Source organism: Colletotrichum graminicola, assembly GCF_000149035.1.
Source record: "Colletotrichum graminicola M1.001 genomic scaffold supercont1.21, whole genome shotgun sequence".
NCBI lineage: Eukaryota > Fungi > Ascomycota > Sordariomycetes > Glomerellales > Glomerellaceae > Colletotrichum > Colletotrichum graminicola.
This window is the reverse complement of record NW_007361025.1, coordinates 448,316-467,296: the sequence shown is the minus strand read 5'-3', so window position 1 is coordinate 467,296 and position 18,981 is coordinate 448,316. Positions and strand designations below refer to the sequence as shown.

Below are 18,981 nucleotides of genomic sequence, written 5' to 3'. Positions count from 1 at the left end.
TAGACGTGGCGTCTGAGGCGACGCAAGTCAGATGGGAAAGGTTCTGGGAAAAGCTCCTCTAGAATCGAGGACGCCAGGTGACCAACAGTAACCCTAACAACTCCTGGATGTATTACGTGAGGTTTAACAGGGGACAAAGCAACGAGAATGTTCTCCAGAACACCCCGAAGTTCACATCATTTGAGTTGTAGCTGTAAGGTCATGTTCCCAGGCTTGTCCAATTACGATTTGTTGTACATAAGCTAGTTGAAGACGGAGTTAAGGAGCAGTTGGTGAGGTACCGATGAGGCATCGACGGGACGTACAGATTCCCCTTTACTACGTAGTCACTTGGCCAAGCCAGTATCATCCTCGTATCCAAGAGTGCAAGGAGAATTAAGTCGGGTGTGTCTTGATCAAGTGTTTGAGAAGAAGACTCGGTTACTCATTCTTGTCCGTACGTAGCCCTCTAACACCTCATCAACTCCAAATGGTCTCAACCATAGCGGACCAGTGCCCTCCAGATTGAGGCTATGCCTCACTGGTAAGTTTTCTTGAGCGGGCTGACCTCCCTCATTGACTAACTATTTTTCATAACCCCTGCTGGAATGAACGTGGACGCATCGGGTCTAGTAGGGTTAACAGTGAAGGTCCGCGGCTGGTGTGGTAATGCTTACTTCCGATTGGCAAATGCACCATGGCGGGCCGACAAAGCCAATGCTGGTGTGATCCGACTTACACATGCTGGAACTCTAGTCTTTAAGCCTCCGAACATGCTCCAACGTGCATACATCACCAACATGTCCATCGTCCAATAAGGGCGGCTCCTCAGTCGAGGCACTATGATTGCCCGGATTTGAAGCTTTGAAACCCCAGTTCAAACAAATACATCGCGTCTTCAACCTCTATCAATATGTGTACCGGGACCGGGTGGATGGATGTTAGCGTGGTCAATGGCCGCCTCCCGTTCCACCAAGCAGCAGGAAGATGTGTCGGAGGACAGTCGAACTCTCATTAGCCTTCCGGCAACAGCTAAGATCAAAACCCTTAGTAGAGTCTGTGCCGATTCGGAGACATGGGACAGATGCGGAGCGCAGTGATCCGCCCTTCGACTTCTTTCTGACCAACCCTTCAGGCAAGGTCAACCTCCGCAAGGCCACCATTACAGGTGTCTGTTGGAACAGGTCCTTGTATAAGCACTGGGCCGGGATCAGCGGTAGAGCAGCAGACTATGCACTAACATGCAGGTAACAGCGATACATCGAGGGTGTTGATTGTGGGCATTGCAGGCTGCGAAAGCCCAACTATAACAAGGCTTGCGCGCTCGCTTCATGCGTGATGGACACAAAAGTATACCTGTGCACATTCCGTATCACGGTAGGTCTGCTCGTGCATCTGAAGGCTTCCCTGCGGCGGCACGTCAGCCATTCAAACGCCTGGCGAGTGCTGAGTTCTGATAGCCGCCTCTGGCTAGACAACAAAGCGGCTATTTCCTGCACTACTTATAGTGCAGGCCTCCTTTTGGCTGTTTGCATCTTTTTACTCGCATTATCATTACCCTAGATTCCACGACTTTATAAGTTTACGTTGTGATTAACGGTACACACCAAGAGGCCTGTAATTAGGGATAAAAGCAAAGAAGTTGCTTTTCTGGATTAAGGTAAACCTTTTGACATTGTTTGTACTGTAAGCGGATGGTCTGGCTTAAGAGACAAAGATTCTTGCCAGGAAAGTAGACATTACAAGCTTGATGCTAAATCCTGGACGGCTTAGGCTGAGTATCTTCCTAAAATTAATCAACCTTTCCTTATTACCCCCTTGATGGACGGATGCCGACTTAGACTTACAACGTATGTTACGCTGAGGCTTAACTTAGTGCATACTTTTTTGAGTGTTGCCTCACACTGGAACTACTGATTGTGAAATGGAAAATTCGTTTAGTTGGCAATGCAGGAAGCAAAAACTATTACGTAAGGTCAAGATAATTGTTCGCCAAGCTTCTTGTAGCTTCTATATGGATTTATTTCTTGTGTTGGAGCCTCCCGGGTGGCCCCGTGTCAGTACCACAAGCTAGGTATATAGGACACACAGCTAGTCGAAGCAGAAACAGAGGAATAGATAAACCGTAAAAAGAAGTAAATGTTCTCGAATTATTAATTATGCTACCGTTGCGCAAGTATAGCCCTGTGTTGCAACAGATGGCTGGTTCGTGAAGCTACTTCCCTAGTGTGGGCAGTGTTTTGCAGGAAGAAGAAGGGGCTCGTCGTGCAGCGACAGTCTTTCATATCTGATCAGGGAAATTTACCGTCTCATGAGTCCGGCAAGGAATTCGTCCAGCATCGCCATGGCCTTGGGTCTGGTGGCGCATTTATATTACATCGCTCGGTGTTTTTCCGGTACTTGAGTAACTGGCAACTTTTGCAGAAGGGAGCATGGCGGTCATTGAGATATGTTGGAAACCACGCAGCGTTGCTAGAATATATAAACAACCCTATGAAAGCAAAAGCATCTCCCTCGTCGCAACTACTAAAGGTGAACTACAATCTGGCCCGCCGTATTCCCGAACCAAGAACCCACAGTCGGGGGGCCCGGATTCTGGCACGGCCCCACTTGGTCCCCCGAACCCGGTACCGGGCGGGGTTCGTCCAGCTGCCCGCAATTACGGCCGAGTTATCCGGCAGCGCTACCCTTCGTCCTGCTCATCTTACCAGCCCAAGCAGGTCGCGGAAGACAACCCAGATATACACGTCACATCAGCCCAGCTTCGTGCGATCCCTACGCAACCCCCCCCCCCCCAGTGTTCAAACACCATCATGTTCTTTTTCTAGACCTCGGTAGCAGGCAGGACGCATCACCAGGCCACCCGATACCACTCTGAGCTTTCAATCAACGCGAAAAACAGCTGAATCTCGGCCCCGACACTAGTCTCGGATGACGCGCGCCCTTACGGTCCATTCGCCCCCATCTCCCCCCAATTGGCCACGCCCATTTCAGCTCCTCAATTCGACACATGTCTGTCTCAGCACCTCGTGCACACCGTTACCGACGTTGCTCTCTCACGGCATCAGACTAGGACCAACCAACCCAACAAGCAGGATGGGGGGGAGGCCTAACCACCAATCTCTCTCCACTCATTCCACCAGGCGAATCCGGTAGTGACACAGCATCCATCAAGCTGCCCCTCCCTCCGGCGCCTCGTACCTAAGAGCTGCTTGTTAAATAATAGAAAAAACAAAAAGCCTGGTCGTGCGATTTATGCGCCACGGTTGCTAGGCGGCCCCGTTCAGCTGGCAAAACATCTGCCCCCCCCCCTTGCGTAAGTATACCACACGTTAGCCACACACACACACTTGGCTTGCAACAGAGCCTCTCTCCAACGGGAGAGGGAGGAAGAAGGGTGGGGGGAGGGATAAAAAAAGGCACACGCCGTCCCCACATACGAAAATGCTCCTCTGCCAGATCGACTGCGACGCTGGCTGGACGCACCCCGGCCGGTTCCCCAACCAACCGGCCCCGGTATTATTAAGATCACCCGCCTTCCCGCTGGCTTTGCCGGCGCTCACTACCCTGCCACATCTTCGCAGCTAGCTGTCTGGGGTGACGCGCTAAGAAGAGGCACTGCCGGGAGGGAGAACGTACTATGTAGGAAGGAGGGAGGCTTAGCCAGGGGGGGGCTTTGTTTTCACACGTCAGACTGGAGCCGTCAGGATCCGCGAAGGGAGTTTCTTGGACAACACACACGCGTGGCATTCGCTCGTGTTCGATTGAGAAACAATGGGGTAACGGAAACCGAGGCGACTGGGCGTGCAAAGCCCCAGCCAGGACTGGGGGAAGGGTGGGAACCCTGAAAAAGAAAGAAGAAAAAAACAGGGAAAGATGAAGAAAACGAGGGAAGCTCATTGGGATTCGTATCCGTTGTATGTAAACAAAACCCCCATCGATCCCTCTCCTTCCCCCCCCCCCCTTGGATCCCATTTCCAATACTTCACTCCCCATCCCATCTCCAACTCTTCACGGTCGCGCATCTGCCGCCTGTTCAGCCAAACAACCCATCGCGATACGCATCAGTCATCCTCACACTCGAGAAAGGAAAAAACAAAAAGAAGAACCACCACCACCCGCAACAATGTCCTCGACCGCCCTATCCGCCTCCTCGGCGCCCCCCGCCGCCCCCTCTTCCACCGCCCCCGTCTGCACCTCCAACCTCTACGACACCCCCAGCCAGGACCGCGTCTGCGCCATGCCCCTCGCCGGCAACCACACGGCCATCATGTCCGCCTGCTGCCGCGACGCCGACGTCGTCTCCTACTACGACGGCTGCGGCATCTACTGCCTCGCCCTCGGCCAGTCCATCCGCGACCTGCAGGACTGCCTATTCGACCAGGGCGCCGGCTACACCGCTGTCTTCTGCCGCGACAACGGCGACGTCAATGCCTCCGCCACCGCCACAGGCAACGTACCGCCCCCGGCCTCGGCCCAGGCCAGCGTCGTCGCCTCCGGCGGTGCCGGCGACGACGGCGGTTCCGCCAGCGACACCTCAAGCGGCAGCGGCCGCGGCGCCAGCTCCACCTCGTCGCCCAACGCCGCCGCCCCAGCCGGTCTGCACGCCCCCGGCGGCCTGAGCACCCTCGGCCTGACCATCGGCGCCCTCCTCTTGTCCGCCGCCACCGTTGGCGCTCTCCAGATCTGAGCAGGAAATGACCCACATGCAAAGACGAGGAAGCGACGAGGACTTGCCCAGGCCATTAGCAGCCCCGGGAATAGTAATGCAACGGCCGACGAAAAGCATAATGAATTTATGGCACAGCATAAAACAGCTCACGAAATCTAACATCGACAGGACGGGAAAAGGGCCGAGAGATACTTGTTCTAAATCAAAAGTAGAAAACACATTGAGGCCCGTATGGCACAACAGGACATAATGAATTAGATACGCTTATTATCATCAATGTATCCACGGCCACCCAGTGACCTTTGCAAGTCTCATAATAATCCGCATAGCCGCCTGGTGTGTGTGTGTGTGTGTAAGCTGACAGGTGTCTCCAGCCCCAGAAATCTCACCACCTCGTTTGAATAAAACAACAAGATCGAGCGCTGGTTCCAACGTGGCCATGACCTATCTAGGAAACTAGGTGACGTGGCCTGGTGTTACCACCGTTTGTAGGATCACTAGGTTTGCTGTTGATGCACCAAAACTGTCACTGAGGAGCCAAAAGACAAGTGTCATAGCCATGATTGATTATATTATCCGAGTTCAGGCGATATCTCATGCCGTCGCCTTTTTCCCCAAATCCTAGCACCGGTACTGACCACATCCAGCAACAACGATCATAACACATATTTCATGATACAGTCATTATGACGAGGCCCCTTGTTTGAAAATTAAACCTCCTCGACCACACAGTCGCCATCACATCCATCTGCGTCTCCGACAATATTGGCACTGTCGGATTTGGCGACCGCACGTCGTCCTATGATGCTGCTCCGCTTCACGCTCCGGCCTGCCACATCACGCTTCTGGGAACCGTAACCACTGAGACCGACTGTCGGGATGACAGGCCCTGGTCCCATCATGGGTGAGCCTCCTGCACCAGCATTAGGAATGCCGGCATTGTCTGGTGATTCGGCTCCATTGTTGTCAGACGCCCCAGAGTCCCTTGCTCCCAGACCGCTGCCGTATCCGCCATCCAGGCTCCCTTTGGGAAGAGCGTTGATGATGCTATTGATGAGGGACACCACATCAATCTGCTGCTGTGACGGTGCACTGGGCGACCCTGAAGGAGTAAGGGCCGGTTGAGGGTTTTCTGCAGGGGCTGGAGACGGCTGGCCTTGGGAACTTGTTTGAGGAGGAGGAGGGGGACTCGAAGAAGCCAGCGGCCCAGCGGGGGGGTTTGATGGAGACCCTGGACTGGTCGTATTTCCAGAACCTTTCCCGTTGCCAGAGGTGTTGCCGTTGCCAGTATCATCGTCGGATGGGACACTGAGGGCTTGACCATTGGCACTGTAGACCGTGACAGCCCAGTCACCACCGCAAATGTCGGTGGAACGTCCATCACATACCTCGTTGCACTGTTGCTCGGGGATGCGCTCGGCCAGTTGGAATGCATTGCCACACCAGCACTCTTTTCCGTATTCTGTGCCGGCGAGCCTGAAGCCCTGCGCAGCGCAGTGTGAGATGCACTTCTCATTGGACATGCTTCCAGCAAAATATTTGGATGGGTCGCAGTCCAGAGTCCGGACGGGAGAGTCTTTGAAACAGCCAAGATGCGTCCAGCCAGAGACCTCGGCGGCAGCTTTGGGGGTGACATTGCTGGGTGATCCACCGCCGGGCCCGGCATTGGGGTTGCCAGAGCCTGCGTCTCCGTTGCCGCCAGCTGCTGTAGTTGCGGGGCCAGGTGCGCCACTGCCGTTTGGTGCCCCTGAGCCGGGGTCGTCATTGGGGTTCCCGGCAGCAGGGCTTGCGGAAGGAGGGTCTCCGTAGCCAGATGGCGGGTTGCCGGAGCCCGAACTCCCCTGCCCGTCATTTGGGCCATTCCCAGAATCATTACTGGGAGGTCCGCCATTTGTAGGAGAACCATTTCCAGGGGGGCTGCCGGATCCTGTATTGGGATCAGTTGTTGAAGTGGTGAGAGACGGGCCGTTGCCAATGGGAGTGCTGACAGAGTTTCCATTGCCCGGACTGTTGGGTGTTCCGTTGCCATTTCCGCTACCACTTCCGGAACTAGTCGGGCTGGTAGGTTGCGTATTGCTGGTAGTTGTACAGGAAGTTGATGCAGCATTACTGGAACCGACGCTGGTGGGTACACCATTTCCTGGAGAGCCTCCAGTGTTACCAGCATCCCTACCGCCGGAGCCATTGCCGGAGCTGTTTCCAGATCCATTACCCGGCCCATCGCCAGACCCATTACCATTGCCGCCACCACCTCCAGAACCGGTCGTGCTAGTAGGTTGCGTATTGCTGGTAGTTGTACAAGGAGTTGATGCAGCATTGCCTGAACTGACGCTGGCGGGTACACCATTTCCTGGGGAGCCTCCGGTGTTCCCAGCATCACTACCGCCGGAGCCGTTGTCTGAACCATCTCCAGATCCATTGCCCGCACTGTTGCCGGATCCTCCGTTGCCGTCACCGCCATCGCCGCCAGTGCCACCGTTGGCAGGCCCGGTGGGCAGAGGTGCGAGAAAAGCCGTGACAGTTGTGATGACGACCGCTGGGGGATTGTTTGCGCCTGCGGGTGCTCCGCCGCTTCCACTAGGTGCACAGTACCAGCCGCCCTTGCAGTGGTAGCATGGCCAACCCATGCCGCAGGGGGCGGGTAGCATTGGCGTTTCCTTGGGGGGGCAAAACCAGCCGTTGAGACACTCTGAGCACGAATAGCCTCGACCCGGACACGGGTCAGAGCTTGAAGGAGGCTCTGCAGAAGATGCCGGACATGCTGGGCATTGAACAACAGCGGGGCAGTCGGAAATGGGGATGACCGGCGTGCCTGGGAGGGCGCTACCGCCAGGCGAAGAGCCCTGTCCGTCGTCGGCGAATACTGAACCTCCGGACGGAGTAGGAGAAGAGCTGGGGCTGCTTTTGCTGCCCAATGGCGCCTCGCTTGGCTGCGAGGCCGGTGGCCCGGCAGCAACGGTTACAGTTGTTTGAATGCTGACTGCCGGGGCTTGCGGCGAAGGAGCAGTAACACCGCCGTTCGGCTGGCTGGGAGGCCCAGTAGCGCCAGCAGGCGTTTGGATGACTGAAAAGACATATTAGTTGAGAGAAGAGACGGCAGCTGCCACTGACGTACCTGGGGTAAGGTTTGATGAAGCGTTTGAATTCGTTGTAAGTGATTGGAACTGGCCAGTTGAACTGGGGTTCTGAGGCTGTACGCTGTTCCCCTGGCTTCCAGCTCCGGGCTGGGATGGAGATGCACTGACGGGAGAACCATCGTTAATGTCAGCAGTGGGTTGTGCGGGAGTCGATGAGCGCTGTGGGGTTCCTGCCAGCGAGCTTCCTGGGGTGACGAAAGGGGTGGCTGGAGAAGACACAGGGAGGTTGGCTGTGCCGCCGCCTACAGACAGAGCGGAGGATGTGGACGGTACTCCCGATAGCACAAGGGAGCTCACTGACCCGACTGTTGCAGATGAGACCGGAGCAGATGCCGAGCTCAAGGCGGTCGACGCGGCTGGCTGAGGGCGTGCAGCAGAAGCACCAGTAGAACAGGTTGTGAAGATGAAAGTGGGGGTTCCATTGGCGAATTCGACCATTGTACAAGGGAAATAAGCAGCCGAGACCGGAGAAATCGTAGCCTGATTGGGAGTACCTCCGGTGGTAGAGACTGAAGCATCATCTTGGGTGATTGGATTGATGAGTGAACCGATAAGGTTAGGTACAGTGGCAGCCAAGTCGGTAGGTAGTTGAGGTGCATTGAGTCCACCGAGATCGACCGAAGGCATTGCATCTGGCAAGACAACTGAGACGGAACTAAGGACGCCGTTCAAGTTTGACACGGGTAGTGAGCTGGGGACGACGTTTGAGATAGGCAAGGCAGTAGTTAAAATTCCTGGGGCCGCTGTGATGACGCCGATAGCTGCTGAGAGGGCAGTAGCCGTAAGGAGACCACCACCGACAGGAACTCCATTGTTGGTAACTGCAGTGACCTGCGATGCGGGGATCCCGCCGCCGTCAACCAGTGTTGTCAGAGGGTTGAGAACGCCAGTGACGCCAGACAGAGAGATAGGAGAACCGGCATTGCCTGCTGCGCCAACGATAATGCTGACGAGACTCTGGATGGGAATCAGCAGTCCACCGCTGTTCGGGGTCTGTCCTGCCTCACCGCTCGGGACGGCAGGAGGAAGGCTGAGAGGGCCGCCAGGCTGAAGTAGTGTGGACACAACGTTGGGGGCAGAGGCCAATACGTTGCTGGGTATGGCACCTCCGATGGCCGCTGTCAAAGAAGCGAGCACCCCCGGAATGGCCTGTGGTTGGTTATTGGGTAAAGCGGGAGCAGCGGCGGGCAGAGGCGTGGCGATGGCAGGTTGAGCGAGATTGACAGGCGAGGCAGATCGAACGCCATCGAAAATACCCCAAGGAAGGCCCCAGGGAGCGCCTTGAAGCTGTCTGGCTTGGACGTTGGTGTCTCTCATGGCCAGGTTGTCGGCGGTGTTGTCGTTCCGGACTCGTGGCAATGCCTGAGAGACGGCCAATGCCGTGAAGAAGGTCAGAATGACGAGGCCTACGCCGACCATCGTCTGGCTCTGCCATTGTGAGGGTCCTAAAGGACGACAAAGCCGCATGATGGAGGATTTCTGCTAAAATAGCCGGGGAATGAAATGAGTGGAATGACTCTTGATGCGTTTCGAAGAGAACTGTGGGAGAGAGGGAATGAAGGTTCCAAAACTTGAGGTCCAAGAAAACGAGCCAAAACTGAAGCGAAAGTGGGATGATGTTGGTGAGGGGAGGAGATGTGTGTGGAAGAGGAGAAGAAGAAGAAGAAGAAGAAGAAGAAGAGGTTGGGATTAGGGGGGAAGGGGGGGGAGGACAGATATGGCCCGACGTGTCGGCCGCATCGTGCTGCTTCCATGAAAAGGGAGGGATATGAGAAGGAAGGTGACGATGCGGAGAGGGAATCAATGATGTGAGAGAGGAATTGGCAACTTCCGTGGATATTGGCTAAGAGGGGCAGGAAGCTGTCGTCCTCCTTGCCGTTTCTAACTCGTAGCGGAAGAGGGAAGAGCGACGATGTTTCTCGACGCAGGCACGAACAGAACAACGCCGTTCCTGCCGCCGGAACTTCCGCAGATTCGATGTTTACGGCCCCACCTTTTCTATCGTCCCTGCCTTTTTTCTGGCTCGAGGTGTGGCTCTTGCCGTGATGTCAGTCTTGCCAGTGGTGAGTGAGAGGCGAGTCTAGCAAAGACCATCGTGGACTCGGCCGGGTAGCAACTGATGAGGCGCCAGTTACCAAGGCTTCGCCCGTGACCAATGCCTGCTTGCCTACCTGTTCAGATGATACGAGGCTTGCCCCCTTAACATCTCCTCTCTCTTCCATTCTGCCAGGGGAAGAGTCGCATGAAAAGCACCATCTAGGGTCTTCTGCCGGCACTCGGCCAATTCGATTTCTGTATCCATCAACAGGTATCTTAAAAAAAGTCTATACCTCACCGTCGTCAAAATCAGAGGCCTCTTGCCCCTGCCTCCCTGCCCTGTCATGATGCCGGGCTCTGCCGTACCATCATGGATAATTCCTTGGAAACATTCTTTCCCCCAGTCCGTCGCCGGACGCGCTCTAAATGGCACCGGCGAGCCCCTACGCCTTGTCCTCCTCCTTGCCCCAGCGCTGCGTCTCGTCGCCGCCCTTCCACTCCTTCTCGACGTAGCCGAGCTGGCTCTTGACCTTGTCCACCGTGTCCTTATCGCCTGTGTTCTTGCCAATGTTATCGCTGGAAACCTCGTTAGTGCGACCCTTTGGCCTTTCATTCCAGCACCCATATATCCCAGAAGGAGGGGAGAGGATAGCGACTCACCTAATCTTGATCGCCGGCCGGCCGTTGGCGGAGCTCAGCTTGATGACGATGTTGAGGGGCACTGACTTGGTGCCCGTCTTGAGGTGCGTAAAGTCGTTGGTCAAAAAGGTGCCCACGCCAAAGGTCGGCGTGAAGCCCGCCTTCTCCGAGATGTCCTTATACTCGAGGCACCGCTCGATGTTGAGCGAGTCGGAAAAGACTATCGTCTTGTCGCGGATGCCCTGGCTGTCGTAGTACTGGCGCAGCATCTTAACGTAGTCGGCCGGGTCGCCCGAGTCCTGGCGTACGCCCTGGAACAGCTCGGCGTACGTCAGCAGCCTGGTGCCGTCGGCGGTCCTGAACCGGCTCTCGTCGCCGTCCATGGGGTGCACCGGCTGGCTGAAGGCGCGCAGGAACTCGCGCGTGCCGAACGTGTCCGTCAGCGCGATTCCGAGCTTGCCGCCGAAGCAGCCGACCCAGTAGCGCAGCGCCAGCTCGGTGGCGGCCTTGTAGTCGTCGTGGATGGCGGCGATGCCCATGAACCACTCGTGGGCAACGGTGCCGACGGGCGGGATGCCGAAGCGCATGGCCAGATGCACGTTGCTGGTGCCGGTTAGGCGGCCGGCGAAGCCCTTGGCGGCGGCCTCCTTGCTGGCCTTGACGAGGCCGCGGAAGACGAGGGCCTGTGTATGGTAGTCGCGACGGCGGCGGGTGCCAAACTCGGAAAAGGTGCAACCGGCCTCGAGCAGGCGCATGCCCTTGGCGAAGGCCTGCTCCTCCTGGCCCTCGTAGCTCCAATCTGTGTCCATGAAGCGGAAGTACGCCTCGGAGGTCAGGGCGAGCAGCGGGATCTCGTAGAGGATGGTGTCGAGCCAGGCACCCTTGATCTCGACGTGCAGGTCGCCAATGTCCGAGTCGGCGCCCGTATCGTCGCCGACGGGGTGGAAGGTTGCGACGGCCTGCTCGCGAGGGCGCAGGCGGAAGTCCTTGAGGAAGTGCACATACTCATCGCTGAGGTAATCGCAGTGCGCCTTGAGGAAGCGGTATTCTTCGTCCGAGAGGGAAATGTTGCCGAGCTCTGTCGTGCGCGGGGTAAGTCAGTGGGAGGAGCTTTTCATCGTCTTTTTCTTTAAAGAAAAATTAAAAAATTAAAAAATTAAAAAAAAAAAACATTGGTGCCTTGCTGTGGAGGGGTTGGTTTGGAGGGTATGGAGGGGTTGGAGGGGTTGGAGGGGTTGGAGGGGCAGAGTTCTTTTTCTCACTCTGGATCTGGTCCTGCAGCCACTGGAAGGCGGCCCTCGACAACTTCTTCTCGGGGGTGCGGTTCGTGAAGGCGTAGGTGACGGGGACGTCCTTGAAGTACTTGAAGACGGCGCATTGCATCGTCAGCTTGTAGAGGTCGGTGTCGAGGAAGGATATGACGCCCTCGGGGAACGGCGACGAGCTGTTGAAATCCATGGCTGCTGGTTTTTTTTTCTTTTTCCGATTGGCGGTCTCGATTGCGCCGCAAAGGTCGGTCGATCAATGCGTGGGCGTATGTATGTATGCTATGCGTGTGCGTGTGTTTGTTGCAGAGCGATTGGCGAAAAGAAAAGAGTCTGCAGGCGATGGCGGAATGCGCGTGTCACCAGCGGGCGCGATCGTGACAAAGCTCGGAGGGGCGGGAGGAGGAGGGGGAGGGGGAGGGGGAGGGGAGGAGAGCAAAGGGATGGGATGTTTGTATGTGGAGGGGTTGAGAGAGGGAGGATGACGAATCGGCGGGACTGTTGCAGCGTTACGACACGTCTAAAACCCGCGAGCTTGGATTATGCAGGTTACCGTGCTCTGTCAGTATCATCTGACGAGGTGAAGAGCAAACAGATAGGAAGACAGTCACAGCAGCAAGCAGTAGCTAGCTATAGCAACTAATGGAGTCATCCCGGAAAGCTCTGCCAGCCTTGGCTAATAGGGAGGTTTGGTGACGACATTCCATTGTACTGAGTTTCTATCCCTCAATTCAAAAACGGGTTATTCCAGCTGTGTTACCATCATTGTGTACCCTGTGTGACCTTGAGAGGAACTGCATTGAAGACGTACCTTGGTGCTCTGTCAGTACCATATCGTGTCTTGCCGGGAGTAGTCTGAGTAGTGGTGCGGCAGTAAGTAGCAAACCTGATTGATAAGACAGACAGACACACCACACATTGGCAGGAAGCTGGCTGGCAGGGATCACCAGTTGAGGGAGTTTCAACGACATGGGTTTTTAGTTTTAGGCACGACGTCGTACGGCAGCTTTTCCATATGCCGTTGTCGCAGTTGGGATTCAAACCGGCGGGGATAGGACCATGAATCCCAGACACGCATGCACGCACGCACTATCAGGGTAGCAGCAGAGCAAATATCGTGCGAGGGCAACTCGAAGTTGGCAGAGGATGCGGATAATGAAAATGTTTTTTTCTGTTGCAACCGTTCCCCAGAATTGGTCCAGAAAGCTTGCCAAGCAGAGACGAACGGACACGAATCCAAGCGTCCGTTGCAGGAGGGCGAGAAAGGGTCCCATCCATCCGTTGTGTCAGCCAATGAGACGCTCAAGCCATTTGGATGCTCGATTGACAACTCTTGGGAACTCATCGGCGGGTGAAACACGCGGCCGATGGTCGGGTACGTACCGTATCTAGCATGGATACCTAGTTGATTACCTAATACTCTATTATGTAATTGCACATGACATGTACCCACGTGAGTGAAAGACTTGATATAGGAACAACTGAGAAAGACACACAAAGAAAAGAAACGAAGAGAAAAAAAGAATAGAAACAACCAGTAAAAACATGAAATCCTCAATCTTGAACCAACAACGTCTTTGGGTCTTTCATCGCCATACATATATAGTTATGCCACAGGAGCAAACGTCCCTCTTGGCGCTCTCATCCTCTCGTCCTCTCAGGTGCTTCCCGCCAGTGGGGTGGAGGGGCATTTCAGAGCACAGACCACACCTTAAATCTTTTTATTTTTATTTTTTCCATCCTTCGACCGCCGACAAAACTTTTTGGCAGCCGCGAATTTTTTGGCAGAGCGCGAGAGAGAGAGAGACGAGAGAGAAACAAGCTGCCACCGCCAACTCTCGTCAGCCTCACCACCACAACTCCTCCTCCTCCTCCTCCTCCTCCTCCCGCCCTCTCCCTCCACCGACGACCTCGATTTCGTCTTTATTACGACAAGATCCTCCAACCCATTCGCCAGCGAACCCGCTCATCCTACCCCCCCAATTGACTGCACGAATAACCGTCCGTCCGGCCTCGAGGCCATCGCACAAACTCAAAACACAAATACACACACACGCATACATACCACACCACCTCGTTCGCCATGGACCTCCATCGCTGTCGCTTCGTTCCCTACCCTCCCTCCGCCATCAACGCCCTTGCCTTCTCCCACCCCGTCGCCCGCTCAAAGAACCAGGCCGCCCTCTCGCGCCTCGCCGTTGGCCGCGCCAATGGCGACGTCGAGATCTGGAACCCCCTCGCCGGCGCCTGGCACCAGGAGACCGTCCTCCGCTCCGGCGCCGACCGCTCCGTCGACGGCCTCGTATGGGTGAACGAGCCCGAAGACGACCGCGCCCGCCTCTTCAGCATCGGCTACACCTCCGCCGTCACCGAATGGGACCTCGCCGCCGGTCGCCCCCTCCGCCACGCCAGCGGCCAGCACGGCGACATCTGGTGCCTCGCTGCCCAGCCCCCCGCCTCCCCCCAGGACCCAGTCACCCGCCTCGTCGCTGGTACCATTGACGGCATGCTCGCCCTCTACTCCCTCGAGGACGGCGACCTCCGCTTCCAGCGCCTCCTCGTGAAGTCCCCCACCCGCAAGGCCCAGATGGTCAGCATCGCCTTCCAGTCCCGCCACGTCGTCGTCGTCGGCTGCTCCGACTCCACCCTCCGCGCCTACGATATGCGCAACGGCTCTATGTTGCGCAAGATGGGCCTCGGCGCCGACCTCGCCGGCGGCGCAAAGGACATCATCGTCTGGAGCGTCAAGGTTCTGCCCTCCGGCGACATCGTCTCCGCCGACTCCACCGGCCAGGTCTGCATCTGGGACGGCAAGACCTACACCCAAATGCAGCGCATCCAGAGCCACAGGCAGGACGTCCTCAGCCTCGCCATCAGCGCCGACGGCTCCGCCATCCTCAGCGGCGGCATGGACCGCCGCACCGTCCTCTACAAGAAGACCTCGGGCTCCGGCGCAAGATGGGGCAAAGTCTGGAGCAGGAAATACCACGATCACGACGTCAAGGCCATGGCCTCGTTCGAGAGCAGCAAGATGAGCGTCGTCGTCTCGGGAGGTAAGCACTCTTTTTTTCTCGTCTTTTTTTCCATTTCGTCTATACATCTGGTGCACCAGCTAACAGAACCCCCCCCTCCTCCACAGGCCCCGACGCGTCCCCCGTCGTCCTCCCCCTGAAGGAACTCGGCCGCGAGAACCACAGAACCCTCTCGAGCCTCCCCCACTCGCCGCCCCTGGCCAGCGCCCCGTCGGCGAGGATGGTCGTGAGCTGGTGGGACCGCGAGATTCACATCTGGAAGCTGCAGAGCTCCTTTGACGGGCTGTACGACGGCAACGCCGCCGACCTCGACAAGAACCGCAAGCTCCTCAAGACTATCCTCGTCAAGGGCGAGTCCAACATCACCTCGGCCGCCATCAACCACGACGGCTCCTTCCTCGTCGCCGCCACCGGCACCGACGTCAAGGCCTTCCACCTCCAGCACCAGGACCCCACCCGGCCCTCGGACGTCAAGCTCGCCTCCGTCGCCGTGCCCAAGCCCCTCGCCGCCCACGGCGCCGCCAAGGTCGTTCTGTCCCCCGACGGCGCGTGGCTCGCTGCCGTCCAGGACGGCTCCAAGGTCCTCGTCGCCAAGGTCGCCCGCGACGGCGACAACGGCACCACAGTCACCATCCAGAAGCCCCGCATCGTCAACCGCCTGCGCCGCAACATCCCCAAGAACCAGGCTCTAGGCGGCCTCGGCAACTACGAGAGGAGCATCACTCAGCTCGCCTTCTCTCCCGACGGCCGCATGCTCGCGTCCGCGGACCTGGCCGGCTACATCGACACCTGGGTGCTTCAGAGCGCCGAGGACGGCGCCAACGCCGACGACAAAGCTGCGTCGGCCTCCGACAGCGAAGACGACGACGACTCGAGCAAGGGGGACGACGCTGCCACTCCCGCTGACGAGCGCTGGGTCCGCAACCCCCGCGCCGCCCTCCTGCCCAAGCTCCCGGCGTGTCCCGTCGTCCTCTCCTTCTCGGACGAGACGACGACGACCACCGACGCCGCCGCGACAGAGTACACCCTCGTGGCCGTCACGACGGCGTGGCACATCCTCGCCTTCCACCCCACCGCCGGCTCCCTCACCTCGTGGTCCCGCCGCAACCCCGTCTCCAGGCTGCCCGCGACGATCCGTGACACCCGCGACCTCGCCAAGGGCCTGCTCTGGCAGGGCCCGCGCGTGTGGATCTACGGCGTCTCCTTCCTCTTCATGCTCGACCTCTCCCAGGACCTCGCCGCCCCCACTGGCGCGACAACCGACCCGGAGACCGCCGTCGTCCCGCAGCAGCAGCAGCAGCAGCAGCGCCAGGCCGGCACGAAGCGCAAGCGCAAGGGACCCGAGAGCGGCGCCGGCGCGCGCATGGCCATCGGCGCCATCGCTCCGCACCAGGTCGACCGCTTCGTCGGCTCCAAGGCCTCCAAGGAGTGGCAGGACGACATCGAGAAGAAGCTCGCCCGGGACGAGGACGCCATGGAGGTTGACGACTCCGCCGACGATGACGACGACGACGACAACGACGACGGCAGCGAGAGCGAGGGCGGCGAGCTCGCGGCCCTCCGCAACCGGAACCAGGAGACCCAGACCGAGGAGGGCGCCGAGGGCAAGACGCGGTGGTGGTACACCTACAAGTACCGTCCCATCCTGGGTATAGCGCCCCTCTCCTCGGGCCCTGCCGCCGCCGTCGTCGACGACGCAGGCAGCAAGACCCCCTCCCTCGAGGCCGTCCTCGTGGAGAGGCCGATCTGGGAGGTGGACCTCCCCGAGCGGTACGTTGGTGCCAACGAGTGAGAGCGGTAAAGGGGGGCCCGCGTCACCTCCGACCAGAAGACGCTGAAGAGGAGCGGAGGGCGGATGTATTGAACGAGAGAGTGAGAAGAGTCAGTCAGGCAGGCAAGAGGCGTGGGACAAGGACACACACGGGGGGGAATCACATCCCATCGGCCCGATGCCCGGGGAAGTTTCGGAGGTTTCCTTTTTTCACCATCTCCTCTCGCTCGATACCATCACGAGCACCGGCTACCAGCCCGCGCGTCATTTCCGGCCCTTCTCGGCGCTACTCATCTCCTCGTCCCACACGCCCCTTCGCCACGAGGGATTTGGGTGGGGAGTGAGAGGAATGGTCTTTGGGGATTCAAGGACGACAATCAATCAATGTACCTTTTTTTTTTTCAATCACGCAATGATTGCATGGCACTCACGGGCGCGACGCGCCATCTACGGCCTCACTGTCCCCCGTCTTACTCTACTTTGATGAAAGCACGGGACACACCCCAAGAGGGGAATCTCTGTTGTGGTATCGGCATCGACCCAGGTGCGACCGAACACAGCCGCGGAGACTCGAGTAACCAAGCTATGGGATTAGGGTCGGGGAGGTGTCTAGGTATACAGGGAGAGATAGGGAAAGAGAGACAAAGAGAGGATGAAAAGGCCCGCGCACGCTCCCCCCCTTAATGTCTTGGCGAACAGTGGTGAAAGACAGCAGCCCCCTTTCCCTCCTTTTTTTTTTTCCTTTTTTTCTCCTTTTGTTCTCATCTTCACCACCGTTAGAGCTCAGTGTCAGCCGACATGCTCCATGTTGTGTGCGTGTGTGTGTCATGTCTATACTGTCTCCGGCGTGTATGGCCCGGGTATATTTCCTCATCTGTCCCTTTTTCTCTCATATATGTATGGCCGGGGACATAAAAAAAAAGGGGTGCGTGACGGGATAGGTTTTCAGAATTAGAAAAAGTTGACTATCTTTTATTATTATTTCATCCATTTCATCTTTACCATTATCCAACAATATTGCTTAGGGTTTCCTTCCCTACACATTCAAAGGCGTTCACACGCGCGTCCATACGTCCAGATACCTCGAAATACGTAGTCTCGGTTCAACGTTCAGATACATGGAAAAGAAAAAGAAAATACAACCCTCGTTTTTAATTTCGTCTTCCGAGGACCGGGAATAAGGACGAGCAAGACGTAAAGTCAACAGTCACCCCTCACCGTCGTCTCTAGAGAGAGGATATCATCAGTCATCAATGACACGCATGCGCCCGTCCTGAGGCTTGGAAAAAGCAAGGAGAAGAGGAGGAAGAACCCAAAGACGTGATGGAACAGAACCCCCTCACCCCCGCCTCTTGGGATGAACATCTTGGCTCAACTCTCCGCTCGTCAAGGACGTCCGAGAGCGCCCCGGCGCCCAAAAACTCGTCTAGATGTTTTTTCTTATATCACCTCCCCCTCTCCCCACCCCGCTCGCCTGCCTCTATCCCTTTGGATAAGTTTTCTTGGCCCCCCGTCCGTCGGCCAGCAAGGCCAAGTTCAGAAAAGGCTTGTCCGGCGGAACACACGCCACGCCACGCTACGCCACGCGGAGAAAGCAAAGATGGACCCCGTCTTACCACGTCAAGAGACATCCTCCTCCGCCTCCTCCTCTCGTCTCATGGCGTCGTCGAGGGTTAGCAACGCGTCAACAGACCACATACGTGCGGGGAGGGGGGCCAGCTCAGCCATGGACCCAGGTCGATTGTTCGTCTCGTTCTCGGCGAATAGCACGTATACACCCCCTCCCCTACCGCGCGTCAACATAGAACCTAAGTTGGTGAAGCGTCGAGTGAAGACCTCGTAAGAATCGTATTTCTGTGGGCCGGAGAGATGTGTATTTGGCCAAATGACCGGCAAGGTCAACATCCCACCTACCCGTCCGCCTCACTCCTTCCGCAATACCGACCACTCACACAATTAGAAAATTACCTAGTCCGGGATCCCGCAAACCGAAACCGAATTGTCCAACAAGGCCTAATCGAGAAGGCTCTTTGAGACTTGTATAGAGTGCGGGCGACCGTACGCAACCTTGTCATAGGACGCCCACGTAACCCGTACAGCCAACGGCGGACGAGCTTACGACTTTAAGCTCCAACCCATAGGAGGCGTAAGATGAGCCTTGTTCCCTTGTAAGTCTCGTCCACCCACATGCCGATAATATCGCCCTCCAGAGTCCCCTCCGGACCAACCTGGCGCACAAAAGATCGGAGAAACGTCCCCCCACCACCCGTCGTCCGGTGTGCGTCTATATCTCGAGGCGCCGGGACCGACCCGTGCTGCGTACACACGACTTAAACGCGGAAGCCGCCTCATGGTACGTGTATCTTCCAGTGGGCCAGAAACTCGGCCACAAAGAGCCGCGCGCGCGACTTGGCGTCCCTGTTCTAATAACACTAGAGCCAATGACCCA

The 18,981-nt window shown here is 57.1% G+C and overlaps 4 protein-coding genes across 4 annotated transcripts; 2 read left to right on the top strand and 2 right to left on the bottom strand.

Moving 5' to 3' along the window:
- Positions 1-4,105: 4,105 nt before the first annotated feature.
- GLRG_05993 (uncharacterized protein) lies at positions 4,106-4,669 on the top strand (the record flags this gene model as incomplete). Its single annotated transcript, XM_008096678.1, has 1 exon — positions 4,106-4,669. One exon carries the CDS (start codon positions 4,106-4,108, stop codon positions 4,667-4,669), a length of 564 nt encoding a protein of 187 aa, XP_008094869.1.
- Positions 4,670-5,361: 692 nt separating this feature from the next.
- GLRG_05992 (WSC domain-containing protein) lies at positions 5,362-9,207 on the bottom strand (the record flags this gene model as incomplete). Its single annotated transcript, XM_008096677.1, has 2 exons — positions 5,362-7,715; positions 7,767-9,207. The coding sequence occupies 2 exons, from the start codon at positions 9,205-9,207 to the stop codon at positions 5,362-5,364; spliced, it is 3,795 nt and encodes a 1,264-aa protein (XP_008094868.1).
- A 1,061-nt stretch (positions 9,208-10,268) lies between these two features.
- Positions 10,269-11,922, bottom strand: GLRG_05991 (nicotinate phosphoribosyltransferase; the record flags this gene model as incomplete). Its single annotated transcript, XM_008096676.1, has 3 exons — positions 10,269-10,401; positions 10,486-11,542; positions 11,727-11,922. The coding sequence occupies 3 exons, from the start codon at positions 11,920-11,922 to the stop codon at positions 10,269-10,271; spliced, it is 1,386 nt and encodes a 461-aa protein (XP_008094867.1).
- A 1,890-nt stretch (positions 11,923-13,812) lies between these two features.
- On the top strand, positions 13,813-16,553 carry GLRG_05990 (U3 small nucleolar RNA-associated protein; the record flags this gene model as incomplete). The annotated part of the gene is made up of 2 exons (XM_008096675.1): positions 13,813-14,782; positions 14,869-16,553. 2 exons carry the CDS (start codon positions 13,813-13,815, stop codon positions 16,551-16,553), a joined length of 2,655 nt encoding a protein of 884 aa, XP_008094866.1.
- Positions 16,554-18,981: the final 2,428 nt, after the last annotated feature.